This window comes from Neoarius graeffei, chromosome 21 (assembly GCF_027579695.1).
Source record: "Neoarius graeffei isolate fNeoGra1 chromosome 21, fNeoGra1.pri, whole genome shotgun sequence".
Lineage (NCBI taxonomy): Eukaryota > Metazoa > Chordata > Actinopteri > Siluriformes > Ariidae > Neoarius > Neoarius graeffei.
Genome location: NC_083589.1, coordinates 11,691,119 through 11,708,588, shown reverse-complemented (window position 1 = coordinate 11,708,588; position 17,470 = coordinate 11,691,119). Strand labels below are relative to the sequence as shown.

Below are 17,470 nucleotides of genomic sequence, written 5' to 3'. Positions count from 1 at the left end.
GGACTGGCGCAACTGAACTCACTTTCCTTTTTAAAAAAATAAATAAAATAAATACTTTTCTTGTAGTTTTTTTTTTTTTTCTTTAATTGTTGGTACTGCATCCTCTTTCAATACGGGCTTATAGCCAACGGTCCTCAACAGATCAGAGGTTTCGTCCGAGTCTTCAGTAAAATGTGCAGAGCAGAAGAGAGACCACTTCGTAGGCGCCCAATGTGCCCGTGAACTTCTCGCAAAACGCGTCCAAATCTTTGCAGTTTGAACATTCTTGGGCCATGAATGCAATGTAAATCCAGCTTCTGTCGTGTTGCTGCACCGGCCAGCAACACATCTACGTGGCATGGCGATTAAATGAGCTCAAAATGGAGGATCGGAGTTGCAGTCAGCTCTGTTTTAGTATAGCGGAAATGGTGAGACCGATAGACTTCCTGCTGTGACGTTACGGACGTCAAGGTCATTCGCTCAGACCGCTACCGACGGTATATAAATCACTTTAATTGTAAAAATTACTATATTAGATTTATTGTTAACGCTTAAAACTATTCCTGTGCCATTCTTGAGGTCTCAAGGCATTTATGAACGAAAGTGAGGCCATGGCTCTGCGTATATGCTTTAAGGTTCTATCTGTTGTGCCTATGATTTTCAGTGCAGTACATTTGTAAAGAGTGGTTATTTGAGTTACTGTAGCCTTCCTGTCAGCTCATTCTCCTTAGACCTCTCAAACAAGAGGTTTCCACACGCAACTGGAGCTCACTGGATGTTTTTTGTTTTTCGCACCATTCTGTGTAGAGACTGCTGCAAAAGGTCAGCAGTGCCTGAAATAATTACATCAGCTTTTTTGGCACCAGCAACTATACCATGGTTAAAGTCATTGATGTCACAGTTTTTCCTGCTTCTGATTTCCTGATTGGATAAATGTATGAATGAGCAGATGTACACTTGTTGTTAAGAAAGTGGGTGGTGAGTGTATGATATAAACAAGACCACAGCTCAGATATTTGCTTCTTTATTGTCAGCACTTTTAGCGGACTGAAAAATCTAACGGCTGTCTCTTGCCTCTATAGAATAGTTTGGCCATGACAGGAGGCATGGCAGCACCGCTCCCGATGAGTAACCACACCAGAGAGAGAGTGACTGTGGCCAAACTGACACTGGAGAACTTCTACAGCACCCTGCTTACCCAGCATGAGGAGAGGGAGATGAGGTACATGTTTATTATAACTCTGCATTTAAAACCTCAGTCATGTGTGTTTTTGTTTTTATCCATCATTGAAAGCTGATTGTTGGCACCGTGGATGAACCGAAACGCGTTCACCCTAGAAGCTGTAAAAGGTTCTTTGGTCGTTCCTCTGAAGGAAATTGTGACGGAGTGCCAGTCACTACAGTCGAGTATGTGCTCTGACTGCCATACCAATGGGCCTGGCTTGTGGTCAGGGTGCAGGTTTGGCACCCTGTAGACCTGGGTTCAAGACCAGATAAGGTACAGATGGTGTCAGAAGTGGGATGGCTTGCCAGGAGGCCATTGGAGGCGTGCCCTGTGTGTGAGCCGTATGAGGGACCCCCAAGATAGGTGGCCCCTGTGCAAGGGACCCCACAGATGGGTGAAGCACGGGTGTGTGGGGCACCCTGGTATGGGAGAAGTACGGCTAGGGGATGCATGAGGGACGCCTGCGTGTGTGTGTGAAGTGCATGGGCGCGCCTCCCGAAGGGGTGCCCGTTGCTACAGTTAAGTATGTGCTCTGACTGCCATGCCAGTGAGCCTGGCTTGTGGTCAGGGTGCAGGTTTGGCACCCTATAGACCTGGGTTCAAGGCAGGACAAGGTGACTGTTCTCTCGCTTTGCTACAGAAATCTTAGTTTCTTCAAGGAAACTTGTAACTTTGGGTTTCATGAGGGCCTCTATTTAAAATCCTGAGAGGGATTACATATACACTATATTACCAAAAGTATGTGCACCCCTGACCATCACACCCATATGTGGTTCTTCCCCAACATTGCGAAGGGCTTTTTGGTAAAATTCGGATTTTTTTTTCTTTCTTTCTTTCTGCCTGCTAGAATTTTCATGTTAGTAATCAATCCCAAAGCCAGAATTGGTATTGACTTCTGTCTGGGATGATGGAGACCAGGGGTCATCAAACTACGGCCCGCGGGCCGATTCCAGCCCCTCTGCCCCCCACCACTTGAACCGGCCCTATGAGGCAATCCCCAAAAGTGGTCATGGCCTATTTTTTTTTTTTTTTAATTGCTTTTTGGCAAATAATATGTCTGCATCTTGTAGTTTGTTGATTTTTATCAATTAAAATTGATATTTAGTTATAAAATGAACTATTCGTATTTTCCGAATTTTCATCATATGCTCGCGATCAAGCAGTTGACAGGCAGCGCACGCGCAGAGAACTGTCAGTGTTCAGGACAGCAAAATGGCTAGCGGTCAGCGAAAAGCTGACAGAGAGTGCAGAGTTTTTAAAGAACAGTGGACCACCGATTATTTTTTCGTTCAGTGTAAGGACCGTGCAGTTTATCTTGTATGTAAAGAAAGTGTGTCGGTTTTCAAAGAATATAATCTGCGTCGTGGGCGGCACGGTGGTGTAGTGGTTAGCGCTGTCGCCTCACAGCAAGAAGGTCCTGGGTTCGAGCCCCGGGGCCGGCGAGGGCCTTTCTGTGTGGAGTTTGCATGTTCTCCCCGTGTCCGCGTGGGTTTCCTCCGGGTGCTCCGGTTTCCCCCACAGTCCAAAGACATGCAGGTTAGGTTAACTGGTGACTCTAAATTGACCGTAGGTGTGAATGTGAGTGTGAATGGTTGTCTGTGTCTATGTGTCAGCCCTGTGATGACCTGGCGACTTGTCCAGGGTGTACCCCGCCTTTCGCCCGTAGTCAGCTGGGATAGGCTCCAGCTTGCCTGCGACCCTGTAGAAGGATAAAGCGGCTAGAGATAATGTGATGTGTGATGTGATGTGATAATCTGCGTCGTCATTACGAAACCCGTCACAAAGAGTATGTTAGTTTGCGAGGGCAAACAAGAGAAGGCAGGATTCGGAGGGTGAAATGCGGACTGGCTGCACAACAGAATGTATTCCTTCCCCAAACCCAGATCAACCAGGCTGCTGTCCGAGCTCGCTATAAGGTAGCTCACCTACTAGCTACCCATGGAAAGCCGTTTACTGATGGGGACTTTGTTAAAGTATGCATGCTTGCTGTGGCCGAGGAGGTGTGTCCCGACAAGAAGGATGCGCTCAATGCGGTGAGTCTCTCCGCACCTACTATGACCAGGCGAACCGAAGATTTGGGGGACGACGTGTATGACCAGCTGAATGAGAAAGCATCAGAATTCGAGTTTTTTGCTTTGGCCATGGATGAGAGCAATGACGTGCAGGACACAGCACAACTGCTGTGATCTATTGCTTATATTATTATAATTTCACTTTTTTTTAATGTATTTATTTTATAGGCCTATTTATTTGACCTTTATTAAGTGCTGCACACAATTATTATTAATATTATTAATAATATCAACAGGCCTACCTACAATTTATAATTTTCCACTCACCTTTGCCAGTGTCAATCACCTCAACTAGGCAGATGTTTCTTACCTTGACAGCTTTTGATGTAATTTTTATTAGAAAATAAATAAATGGAATATCTGTGGTATTTCAAATTAAAACAAAGTGTGAAGACTCGATTACTACTTTTGCAAACCACTAGTAAAGATAAACAAATATGTGCCAGGAATCGTGGGGGGATATAGTAGCGTGGGGGGATATAGTAGCGTGGGGGGATATAGTAGCGTGGGGGGATATAGTAGTGGGGATGGCTGTGCCAGGCTAGTAATCTCTACTACACAATGAGGCCTGCTGGTGGTCATATTTGTCTGGGTCATACAATTCTATGTTATATAGCTGACCCGACCCCGGCCCCCCATCACAGTCAGGAACAACAATGTGGCCCCCAGAGAAAAAAGTTTGGTGACCCCTGATCTAGACGGATGACTAAGACATTCAGTTCTTTACTCCTGGTGTTTTCATGTCTCAGTTGCATCTCCAGTAGGATCAGCTTTTTTTTTTTTTTAAACGAGCAGGATTGGCAAATCTTGTTAAAGGGGGGGGAAAGCAGCAAATCGGCACCTGTAATAATCTGTATGTCTTTGCACCGCCCACAGATATGTAGTGATTCAGCACAAGCAGTTTTGTCACCTATTTGCTATTACAAGATCCAAATATAGTGTACAGGATGTGCTTCAGTGAAAAGACTGTGATTTATAAGGAAAAAATGACTTCTGCAAAATTGGTGAAAGTCTCATCTCATTATCTCTAGCTGCTTCATCCTGTTCTACAGGGTCGCAGGCAAGCTGGAGCCTATCCCAGCTGACTACGGGCGAAAGGCGGGGTACACCCTGGACAAGTCGCCAGGTCATCACAGGGCTGACACATAGACACAGACAACCATTCACACTCACATTCACACCTACGCTCAATTTAGAGTCACCAGTTAACCTAACCTGCATGTCTTTGGACTGTGGGGGAAACCGGAGCACCCGGAGGAAACCCACGCGGACACGGGGAGAACATGCAAACTCCACACAGAAAGGCCCTCACCGGCCACAGGGCTCGAACCCAGGACCTTCTTGCTGTGAGGCGACAGCGCTAACCACTACACCACCGTGCCGCCCCAAATTGGTGAAAGTTATTTATTTATTTATTTACTTACTTACTTATTAAATAAAACCGTAATGAAGCACACCTGAAAAGAAGTTTGGATTCGGACTGAACCATAACCATCTACAATATATCAGGACATAAGATATCTCGAGCCGTAATTAAACACGGATAACTGATCAATAAGCATTTTGAAAAGGCAATTTTTAAAATGTGTAGAAATCAAGCATATATTTTTCAATTATTGATTTAAAATGTGGTATACACACGCCAGTATATTACTCTTAAAATAATATGTAATTACGTATGTGCACTTTTTTTGATCGACATTATACGGTGATTGTCTTAAAAGTGACTGATTTACCCTCGAAATATTTTCTTCGTAATCCGCTTACAATTTTGACGAAGTTTTGCAAGCAGTTGTTCAATAACATGTAGGGCTGTAACGATATATGCGTATCGAAATCGCGATACGCAGAGCCACGATCCGTATCGCGATACAAGAAGGCAGAATTGCGGTACACCCTTTCAAACTTCTCCTCAGCCCAAAAACAGAGGCGCTTCCAAACTTCAATTTATGAATACTTTACTTTTTATTTAAATTACATTTTAAACTTACTTAAATTACTTTTTTTTTTTATATCTATTAGTAAGTCGTTTTTTCGCCGACCTGCGACAATCTTCTGCGAGTCACGCAACGTCCACGCTCGCCACTGGCAGAGCATTCATTTCTTTTAAGCGGTCGCCATTCTGGTTGAGACGCGGGGAGCGAATCTGTAAACAAGCAGCTCATTGGCTGGCTAGGTGTGCCACAAGCCAATCACAATCACTTGACCGGAAAGGCATGCAGTGTTGCCAGATTGGGCGGGTTTAGGTGCTTTTTGGCTGGTTCTGAACATATTTTTGGGGTGGAAAACGTTAGCAATATCTGGCAACACTGAAGGCATGTCTGCTTGGGCGGAAGCCTTCTGCGGCAGTTACATTTTGACACGCGAGCAATGTTTCACCATAAAAATTCCGTAATTTCCATCTGTTTTCCGCGATCACAGAAAATCATTGGCCCTATGAGAGTGAGACAGTGAGAGAGCCACCCCCCCCCCAAAAAAAATCTTAACGGATTTACACGATTTGGAAAAATGACTTTTTCAGAACCGAAAAAAACAGAGCTTCCGGCTCAACAGTATTATTTTGAGAAATAAAACAGTCTTTGGATATACATTTGTTCATTTTTGCATACATATTACTCATTCTCTGCAGTGGTCTGAATTATTTGTTATTAAATAGTTAATGTAAGTAAGTAAATGTTAATAAGTCAAATTTACTACTTTAAAAAAACATTTTAAAAAAATCGTGGGCGTATCGAATCGTGGGTCAAAAATCGCGATACGAATCGAATCGTGAGTTGGGTGTATCGTTACAGCCCTAATAACATGCATGCATATTTTTATAAAACTCTAAGAGAATTAAAATCAGCTTGAACATACTGTATCAATGATTTTATTTATACCACGTGAGTGGTTACACCAAATGATGATGAAAAAAACATGCACGGTAGAGAAAGAAAGGAAAAACGTAAATTGAGTTCATTGAAGGGATGAAGAGAGACCAGAAAGTGGTCATGTAAAGTGAATTATGATTGTTCTTGGATCATAAAACCAAACATTATAGCGTTATAGAGTAAGTGGACGTTAGGGGAACATCGAAACTACTGACACTTGAAACATCCTGAAGAAATTCTCCTAATCTGCTAATTAATAATAACGTTAGTGTCTTATTGGTAATAGTTTTCTGACTTGCTTCAAACCTTTACTTTCTTCCAGCAAGATAGCACTGATGTCCTCCTTATACGCCAAAAAAAACAACTTTCTGGAGCTTATAATAATATTTTCTGGGGAAAAAAAAAAAACACTATTGCAGCGTGATGTCTGTTGCGTTCTGTTTTCTAAAGATGTAACAGCAAATGAACTTTGGTTTCAGGCAGAAGAAACTGGAGAAGGTGATGGAAGAGGAAGGCTTACCTGATGAAGAGGTGAACTACACATTTATGGATCGTCTTTTCATTCATCTACAGATCCATTTCCTGGTTTAGTGAATCAGCTTTCAGCCAGATGTCAGATCTTGATCAGATCCTGACCATGGAGGAAACTAAATTCCACTCCTTATGCATCATTTCTAATAACAGTGTATTTTTCAGCATAAAGGAACGGTTTTAATCTGGAGAGAAATTTTCACTGGTAATAGGTCAGTTGCAATCTCCTGAATTAGGTTTCGTACTGTATTAAATATGCAAGTTAGTCTGTAAAATGCTAAAATTCCAAAATGTTTAAATGCAGTACACTGACACTTTTTTTTCAGATATTATTTATTTTTTATAAATGATACACAGTGTGCATGTATCGTTACTTCAAGCTAGACGGCTTTTCGATTTCATAAAATTGGTGAAATTTAGTTCTGTCTGAAATATGGTCATTGTGACGTGTTTATTTCTGTAATATCTTACAGAATATCGGGTCGTTCGGTGGCTAGGAAGTTATTTAATTTGAGACCGATAATTTGAGGTGCTCGCTGAGCGCCGATGTTTATTAGTTTGGTCCTGCGTTTCCTTTCCTTCGTATATAACATAACGTCTTTTCTTCTCGCTTTCCGTTTCGGTCTTTCACGTTTCATTCGCACACTCGCGTCCTCCATTTTTCTCTCCTGTTTCAAATTTGTATCCCACAATGCCGTGCGTGAACAGGGAAAGCCCAGTACGTGATGTGATGCGTGATGTAGTATCTTGAATTGGGTCATGGTGAAGCAGGAAAAAATGGCGGAGAATTTAGGGCCACATGGAAGTCTGCGATTTAGAATTCGGTCGCTTTCGGTCACTAAACCAAGATAATTGGGCGTCGGGGAAAATTCTTTTTATGACCTGCACTTGAGAAACCTGAAAGGCCGTCTAGCTTTAATCTCAGTGTGAAATTTGTGTGTGTGTGTGTTCATACTGTAGAAGATCACGAGGCGCTCCCAGCATGCTCGTAAGGAGACGGAGTTTCTGAGGTTAAAGCGAACTCGACTGGGGCTTGGTGACTTTGAGTCACTCAAAGTCATTGGAAGGGGAGCTTTCGGAGAGGTCAGTGTGTATTTATAGGCGTGCTTTACTGATCTCGAACAATGTGCTCTTATTTCAGAACGATTCAGCTCTGGCACAGAAACACAAGGAGACAGTTATGTTTATTTAGCTCGTATTTGGGTTTCATGATGCATTTGGTACTTTTTCAATTCTAAAAGATGAAAAACAGGTTGATTCCAGAAATTTCCATACTTGCAGTTCTTTATTTCAGTACAGCCTCGATGGTTGGTTTGTTTGTTTTCTCCGGCTGAATCTCATCACACAGATTGCTGGTCCAAAGTGCTCAGACACCACACACTTAGTACAACATGGTAAAACCATGACTGAGGTGAACCCACCCTCCTGATACGCATCCGGGCTTTACCAAGAGTCGACAGGTTCAGGCTGTATAACGTAACGTTATGATGGAAATGTTTAACAGGTTATCCCTGATATGTTCGGCTTTAAAATACTGCATGTAAATAAAAGCATGCAGGCTTAAAGTGCATATCCTGGACCAACTTCGTGTTTTTTTTTTTTTTTAATATATATATGAAAGTCTGTCCCTTTACACACACATCCAGAAGGGTGATTTTGCCCAAGGCCATGTGTCTACAGCAGAAAAAAATAAAACGCGTCTGGAAAAATCCCAAGGGAGTCTGGAGTAGGGGTAGGTATTGCCAACAACCTCACGATACGATACACATCACGATACAGGGGTCACGATACGATACGTATTGCGATACATGTGCATCCTGATACATGGTCTTCAAGGCAATACATATCCCGATATTTCACATTACTTAGCATACATTTTTAAGAAAACAGATATATGTATACCCAAATGTTATTTTTTATTTTGCTGTAGAGCAACAGTTACACTGTAGTGCATGTAAAACATGACCTTAACAAGGCTGTAGTGCAGAAATAAAGCTGCCTTTGAAAAAAGTAAACTTAAAACCAGGGCTTTGAACCAGAATTTTTTTCCTATTGGTCCGTTCCGAACAGAAACGGAATTTTAACGTTTCCGGTTTTGGGTTCCACCATTAAATAGACGTTCCCGAACCGGTTAGAACAAAAAAATTTCGTTCCCGGAACGGTTAATTACGTTCCCTGTCAGCTGTTTAACAAATGGCTATAAAATTATGTCTCTGTCTCATCCAGCTTAAGCCAAATGTAGGCTAATTCTATTACAACCTTCATTAAATAAGACAAGAAATAATTCAAAACAATAATTATTTCAAATGTTGGCGATTTGGATTCTCAGTATGTCTTCCCATCTACACAAACAGAAAAAGTGCCAAAAATGAAAGATAATTCGTTTAGTGTGTTACCAAAGGCTAGTCAGGCCCTATAGAGGGCTACCGCATGACGTCACCGCGCCGCGAGATTTTGTTAGGCGCCATATTGGAAGGCCAAGTACACATCTATGCAAGTACATACATACATAAAACAAACTACACCTGAAATGTAGCCAGGGCCGGTTCTGCCCTAATCTGGACCCGGGTGCAACATCGCGCAACCCCCCCCCCCAAAAAAAAGTGTCTAAATCAGGACAGCCATCACATAACTATAACTATAAACATTTTATATCAACTATTTTAACTAAATGGGCTATAATCAATTAGCCTGCAGGCAGCCACGGCGGGCTGCCTCAGAAAAGTAACCATTTGTCCTACCTTAAAACTCGTTTTGCATTTTCTGCCTCCTTTTTTGTATTTTCGACCCTCCGTTTATTTTCTTTCCTTTTCTGAAAACCCGATTTGTGTCCAGACATTTTGTTCTGCTACCAACGAACTAACTCGTCAGGTCTCGTCTCTCGAGCCCGCGATGATTCCCGTGGGAAGGGCAACAATTGATACATTTTTACAAACAGCCAATAAACAGCCAATAGGGAGGTTGCATTGTTCAGGCTCTCCTTTGCTCAGAGACACTCAGTAATGCACTTACTCACTTTATCATGTGGAGACATGATAGTAGTCCACCCTCCCGCTCTCTCCATTCAGTCAGCGAACGTCACACAGGAAGTGAACCCCAGCGGGTCATAGAAACTTGCGTAGGAGAAGAATGACTTTTATTTGTAGGCTACGGAAACTTTGAGGAACGAAATAAAAACCGTTATTAACCGGTTACCATTATTTTTAATAAGCGTTTCTGTTCCAGAACATAAAAAATAATAAAGTTTCTGGTTTCGTTTCTGTTCCATGTGAAATAGAAAAAGTTCCCGGTTTTCGTTTTCGTTCCTTGAACCGGTTCAAAGCCCTGCTTAAAACATGGCCTTAACAAGGCTGTAGTGCAAAAAAAGATGGCTTTGATAAAGGTAAACTTAAAACATTAAAAACATTCGATTATGTGTTGTTTTACCTCGGCATACAAGCGAGGCACAGCGGTTTCTGTTATGAAGCGACGAGTCTGTATAGTGTAGCGTGGCTCACATTCCTCAATTAGTTCTCGAAGCCTTCGTTTTCAACTGAGCTGTATGGACGCAAGTCTTTGCATATGTAGGATAATAGTGCTGCAGTGATTTTTTTTTTTTTGAGCCTTTGGTGATGTTGGGGGAAATTTCGTCTGAAACCCCGCCGTCAGATTTGCTTGTGTCGTTGTGCTACCACTAGCATTCTTTACTTGCGAAATGCTAGCGTGATGTCAGGTCATGTGGAGGTGCAGATTTGTAGTATTGCCACAGTACTTAACTTTCATTCGGCAGTGTTTGCAAACTGCGTGTGTCATGTCCAGGTCCGCCTTTACCTGTTGTTTGGTAAATCCAAAATGCTCCCAAATCCGTGCCTTGAATTTGGCTGGGGGCGAAAATATTTTCTCTTCACCGTCTTCGTCCATGTTGTGTGTGTGTGTGTGTGTGTGCTCACTTCTTCTACTGTTAGCAGTTGTCAGATGCAGTTTTCAGAAACTTGATAAACTAATTGTTTGTTGCACGTGAAATATTGATACCGACGCCTCCGTATCGATGCGTGTATCGTGAAGAGGCCCGCAACGATGTATCCCCGTATCGATATTTTGAACACACCCCTAGTCTGGAGCCAGATTCGTGACATCACCTGCGGAAGCGCCAGCAGGCTGCGTGAGCTTTGCACGGTTTCAGTGCACAGCCTGTGTAGACCAAGCGCTCCCATTTCTCTCTCATTGTCCGGTCTTTTGGGAAACGATGAGTGCTAATCCCATCAAGATTGGTGTTGCTCCACCCTCCTACGATACATCTGTTAACCATTTTAATAATTACGCGATAATGTTGAAGAAATTTGCAGAAAACCACCAGGCCATTTTCTCATAAACAAGCCAGCGCTGGCGTAGGATTCAGAGGGAGGCGTCCCGCACGCGACGTCACGAATATCAGTGTTTGCCGGGAAATCCAAATGCCAAGTTTTTTCAGAGGCGGACCAATTCGCCTCAAATGGCTCGATTTCAACTGAATTTTTCTGGTATTGCGCAAGGTGAAAAAAAAAATTGCAGAGAATGCAGAATGTTACAGATATTTGACCAAAGTTTAATATAAAATAGGAGAATTACATTGATCTTGCTCCTGAATTTACCCGTGATATGCACTTTAAAGACTGATTTTAAGTCTGTAGTCAGAAGAAGACAGAAAAAAGTAAACAAACAGAAATCATAAAAATCTCATCTCATTTATCTGTAGCCGCTTTATCCTGTTCTACAGGGTCGCAGGCAAGCTGGAGCCTATCCCAGCTGACTACGGGCGAAAGGCGGGGTACACCCTGGACAAGTCGCCAGGTCATCACAGGGCTGACACATAGACACAGACAACCATTCACACTCACATTCACACCTACGCTCAATTTAGAGTCACCAGTTAACCTAACCTGCATGTCTTTGGACTGTGGGGGAAACCGGAGCACCCGGAGGAAACCCACGCGGACACGGGGAGAACATGCAAACTCCACACAGAAAGGCCCTCGCCGGCCACGGGGCTCGAACCCGGACCTTCTTGCTGTGAGGCGACAGCGCTAACCACTACACCACCGTGCCGCCCAGAAATCATAAAAATAAACACACACAGGAAGGTGTTTTATTTAAGGGCCGGGGGATTTTCAACAGCACACATGCTGCATGAGCTCTGACGTCACACCCAGTCGTTTCTCTTTGAACAGAGTGCGTGCTATTCCGGTAACTATACCACGGCACGTCTGAAATCGTAGCTCAAAAGATGTTGATTCATTTTCTATAACGGAGAAAATCTGAATATTTACTACAGTACATTACTAATAGAAATGGCAGGTTTATATTAATGCCTTATTGCGAGAACAGGGAGGATGAGTGTGGTCACATCACATGATCAGTCTAATAATAAACACCTATGTTATATAATGAAGAAAAGTCAAATATCTCATATGGTCAGGATTATTTTTTTCTTATCAATAATGAAAGCACAAACTCCTCTGTCCTAAAGACTGCACATGTTCCATAACATTAGGTGACTCGAAACAGTCTGAAAGTGCAACGTGTCGTTCATTTAATGAAATTAAAAATTGTACCGATTGGCAAATCGCTGTTGTCTCATCTCGTCTTCATCCGCTTATCCGGGGCCGGGTCACGGAGGCAGCAGTCTGAGCATGGAAGCCCAAACTTCCCTTTCCCCAGACACCTCGGCCAGCACCTCGGGAAGAACACCGAGGCGTTCCCAGGCCAGCCGAGAGACATGGTCCCTCCAGCGTGTCCTGGGTCTTCCCCGGGGGACATGCCTGGAGCACCTCCCCAGCGAGGCGTCCAGGAGGCATCCGAAAGAGATGCCCGAGCCACCTCAGCTGATTCCTCTCGATGTGGAGGAGCAGCGGCTCTACTCTGAGCTCCTCCAGAGTGACTGTGCTTCTCACCCTATCTCTAAGGGAGCGCCCAGCCACCCTGCGAAGGAAACTCATTTCGGCCGCTTGTATCTGCGATCTTGTTCTTTCGGTTATTACCCAAAGCTCATGACCATAGGTGAGAGTCGGAACGTAGATCAACCGGTAAATCGAGAGCTTCGCCTTTTGGCTCAGCTCCTTCACCACGACGGACCGGTAAAGCGACTGCATCACTGCGGAGGCTGCACCGATCCGCCTATCAACCTCACGCTCTATCCTTCCCTCACTCGTGAACAAGATCCCGAGATACTTAAACTCCTCCACTTGAGGCAGGACTTCTCCACCAACCTGGAGAGGGCAAGCCACCCTTTTCCGGTCGAGAACCATGGCGTCGGACTTGGAGGTGCTGATTCTCATCCCAGCCGCTTCACACTCGGCTGCAAATCACTGTTGTGCAAGTGAAAAATAATATCTCTGAAATTCAGATTCAGAAACTAAAATGACAAACTCCTTTTCCTGCCCTGCTTTCACAAACAGCACGCCGCCATCAGGGTGCATCAGTCGCCCGACAAAACAAAAAATTAACAGTCTAGGGGTACAGGACCTTACGTTACAGGCATTTAACAGACGCTCTTCTCCAGAGCGATGTATAACATTTTAGCAGCCTGGGGAGCAGTTAGGGATTCGGTGCCTTGCTCAAGGGCACTTCAGCCATTCCTGCTGGTTCAGGGAATCGAACGGGTGACCTTTTGGTCCCGAAGCTGCTTCTCTAACCATTAGTCCGTGGCTTCCCCCTTGATACATTGCTAATATGACCTCTTACTAGTGCTGAGGAATTTCAGTGCTCACTATAATTCTAGGGCGGCACGGTGGTGTAGTGTTTAGCGCTGTTGCCTCACAGCAAGAAGGTCCTGGGTTCGAGCCCCGTGGCCGGCGAGGGCCTTTCTGTGCGGAGTTTGCATGTTCTCCCCGTGTCCGCGTGGGTTTCCTCCGGGTGCTCCGGTTTCCCCCACAGTCCAAAGACATGCAGGTTAGGTTAACTGGTGACTCTAAATTGAGCGTAGGTGTGAATGTGAGTGTGAATGGTTGTCTGTGTCTATGTGTCAGCCCTGTGATGACCTGGCGACTTGTCCAGGGTGTACCCCGCCTTTCGCCCGTAGTCAGCTGGGATAGGCTCCAGCTTGCCTGCGACCCTGTAGAACAGGATAAAGCGGCTAGAGATAATGAAATGAGACTATAATTCTAAGGGTTGGCACCCCAGTAGGCCCTCCACTGGTTCCCTGCACATCACAAGATGATGCTGTAATGTCCATGTTGGCTCAATGACCTTATAAACCGCGGAATGTGTGATATTTTGAGGTTGGTTTATTTATCTCATCTCATTATTATCTGTAGCCGCTTTATCCTGTTCTACAGGATCGCAGGCAAGCTGGAGCCTATCCCAGCTGACTACGGGCGAAAGGCGGGGTACACCCTGGACAAGTCGCCAGGTCATCACAGGGCTGACACATAGACACAGACAACCATTCACACTCACATTCACACCTACGCTCAATTTAGAGTCACCAGTTAACCTAACCTGCATGTCTTTGGACTGTGGGGGAAACCGGAGCACCGGGAGGAAACCCACGCGGACACGGGGAGAACATGCAAACTCCGCACAGAAAGGCCCTCGCCGGCCGCAGGGCTCGAACCCGGACCTTCTTGCTGTGAGGTGACCGCGCTAACCACTACACCACCGTGCCGCCCTGGTTTATTTATTTATTAACACGGATCCCGCTTAATGAGAACTGTGGTTTTGTATTGTTTGTTTTATAAAGGCAGCACTTTTGAAGAATTTTTAGGCAGACGGTACTGCCTCTTTAGCACCAGGAAAACTTTTCATGGAAGTGTTTCTGCACCGAAAGAACAGGAAGACAAAAGTAGACCCGCTTTGTTCAGTGTGAGGGCGTTCGAGGCACCGTATCGACCACGCTAAATTCAGTCAGACTTTTGTCATGGTATTATATTAGTATCAAACTTCGTGAGACTAAAATTATATAACACATGCTGCTTTCTTTACTGAGATACAAACATGACATTTTCTGTAACGTTATTTGTTGAGAGCGGCGGCTACAATTATCGACACCTTATCGATCTTTTGGCCGTTGCAAAAGTAGAAAAGACTTTCAGTACGTAAACTGCGCATGAATAATTACTCAAACTCCCACTGGGGGGGGAAAGTTGATTCCCGATTACTTAGCGTATCAGATCACGTGACACCGTTTTATATGCGAGGAATTTAATTCTGGTCTAATTCTATTTATTACAATCGGATTCCGTATACGCTATAAACATTCCATTCTGTTATGAATCAGAAAAATTATTATAAATCGCAGCACTTTTTTTTATTATTAGAAAGTACTTCATCAACTTCAACAATGTTACACAAAGATCGATCCGTAACAGTTGTAAATGTCCCTTAATTCCACAGGGTGTCGATAATGTTGGACACCAGTGAAAGTGATCACTATTATCGACACCTCATGTGACTTCTCAAACGTGCGTTTAGAAACAAAATGGCGACTGACAAACGAAAGAGACGGAAACAAAGTAGGTTTCGACAAGGAGATCATGAAATATCGGTGAATTTGATCAGTTAAAAGCATGTCCATGATCTTTCCACCATGCTTACCTGCGATGATGACGTCCGGGTTTTCCGAAAACTTGCTGATCATGGTAAAAAAAAATTCCATCTCCAGTAATGAGCTGTGTCGTCAGACGACAAGATCAAAGGGCGAGGTGGGCGCTTCTTCCGGTTGATTAATTAACCAATAATAACTGTTGGAACTGAAACTCACTTTTGTAAAAAAAAAAAATTTATTGGTAAATCTGAAAAGTACGGAAGCCGCGAGAGGCCCTTCATTTTTTTTTTTTTTTTTAATTCACCTTGTTATCCCAAGATAACAACATAATTCAGGATCTCGAGAAAACAACACAACTAATTCGAGATCTCGAGAAAACAAGACAATTATTCCATGACCTCGAGAAAACAGCTGAGATTTCTAGTAGAGCTGCGCCCCCTGTGGGTCAGACAACGAAGACTTAGAAATTGGCGGACATGTAACAGAGCAGAAATGGCTTTTTACGATGCCTTGAGAGAGGGGGGGGGGCCAGTATTCTGCGGAGGTGCCGTGGACTAATTTTGAAATGATCCCTTATTAAAAGACTTGATGCAATCTCTCCCTGTGTCAACCCCTGATCAAAATATTGCCTTATTAGGTGATCGATTATTCCAGACATTCTAATGACCAAAGTTGCATCTGTACAGAATGAGAAATAGCCCCAAAGTCAGCATATCACAAGTCTCTTGGCGCACCTGAATGAACCATTTCTCAGCTGTTTACTCGAGATCACGGAATAATTGTTTTGTTTTCTCGAGATCTCGAAATAACGGTTTTGTTTTCTCGAGATCTCGAATTAGTTGTGCTGTTTTCTCGAGATCTCGAATTAGTTGTGTTGTTTTCTCGAGATCCTGAATTAATTATGTCGTTATCTCGGAATAACGGTTTTGTTTTCTCGAGATCTCGAATTAGTTGTGTTGTTTTCTCGAGATCCTGAATTAATTATGTCGTTATCTCGGAATAACGGTTTTGTTTTCTCGAGATCTCGAATTAGTTGTGGTGTTTTCTCGAGATCCTGAATTAATTATGTCGTTATCTCGGGACAACAGTTTTGTTTTCTCGAGATCTCGAATTAGTTGTGCTGTTTTCTCGAGATCTCGAATTAGTTGTGCTGTTTTCTCGAGATCCTGAATTAATTGTCGTTATCTCGGAATAACGGTTTTGTTTTCTTGAAATCTCGAATTAGTTGTGGTGTTTTCTCGAGATCCTGAATTAATTATGTCGTTATCTCGGAATAACGGTTTTGTTTTCTCGAGATCTCGAATTAGTTGTGGTGTTTTCTCGAGATCCTGAATTAATTATGTCGTTATCTTGGAATAACGGTTTTGTTTTCTCGAGATCTCGAATTAGTTGTGGTGTTTTCTCGAGATCCTGAATTATGTCGTTATCTCGGAATAACGGTTTTGTTTTCTCGAGAGCTCGAATTAGTTGTGGTGTTTTCTCGAGATCCTGAATTAATTATGTCGTTATCTCGGAACAACGGTTTTGTTTTCTCGAGATCTCGAATTAGTTGTGGTGTCTTCTCGAGATCCTGAATTAATTATGTCGTTATCTCGGGATAACAAGGTGAATAAAAAAAAAAAGGATTATATGAAGGGCCTCTCTCAGCTTCCGTAGAAAAGGTGTCGATAATTATGGCCTTTTTTTTTTTTTTTTAAACGCAAAATTTGACATTTTGTTTTTGACAATTGTTGGCATACCTTTATTTCACGCTAATGAACTGAAAATATTCTCCGTTTGCCTTTGTGCATGAGAGAGGGGAAAGGGGCGGGGCTTTCAGGTGCTGTCACTTTATCAGTTGCTTTTCATTTGTCCTCAGGTGCGTCTGGTGCAGAAAATTGACACGGGTCACATCTACGCCATGAAGATCCTGCGAAAAGCAGACATGCTAGAGAAAGAACAGGTTTTTTTTTTCCACGAAATATAAATACAACACCGCATGTAGTTGACACAAATCCTCCCTGTAGCATTTTACCTAAACGTGATAACGTTTCTAATAACGAGTAAAACCTGTGAGCACCTTGGCCCTGCGCTGTGTTTAGCGTGTCGGCTCACTGCCGTCCCTTCTGTTTTTCCGTGCAGGTCGCGCACATCAGGGCTGAGAGGGATATCCTTGTGGAAGCAGATGGAGCATGGGTCGTAAAAATGTTCTATAGTTTCCAGGACAAAAGGAACCTTTATCTCATCATGGAGTTTCTGCCAGGAGGTAAGAACAGGAAATGATGATGATGATGATATCCAGTAGTGTTTCCCC

The 17,470-nt window shown here is 43.4% G+C and overlaps 1 protein-coding gene across 1 annotated transcript in view; it reads left to right on the top strand.

Moving 5' to 3' along the window:
* The window catches only part of stk38l (serine/threonine kinase 38 like), a 57,155-nt gene that overhangs the window by 18,233 nt on the left and 21,452 nt on the right, over positions 1-17,470 (top strand). Inside the window, exons 2-6 of the mRNA XM_060903873.1 lie at positions 1,062-1,201; positions 6,626-6,677; positions 7,638-7,760; positions 17,036-17,119; positions 17,299-17,422. Coding sequence (XP_060759856.1) covers positions 1,074-1,201; positions 6,626-6,677; positions 7,638-7,760; positions 17,036-17,119; positions 17,299-17,422 — 511 coding nt within the window. The 5' untranslated portion in view covers positions 1,062-1,073. The remainder of the gene's footprint in view (positions 1-1,061; positions 1,202-6,625; positions 6,678-7,637; positions 7,761-17,035; positions 17,120-17,298; positions 17,423-17,470) is intronic.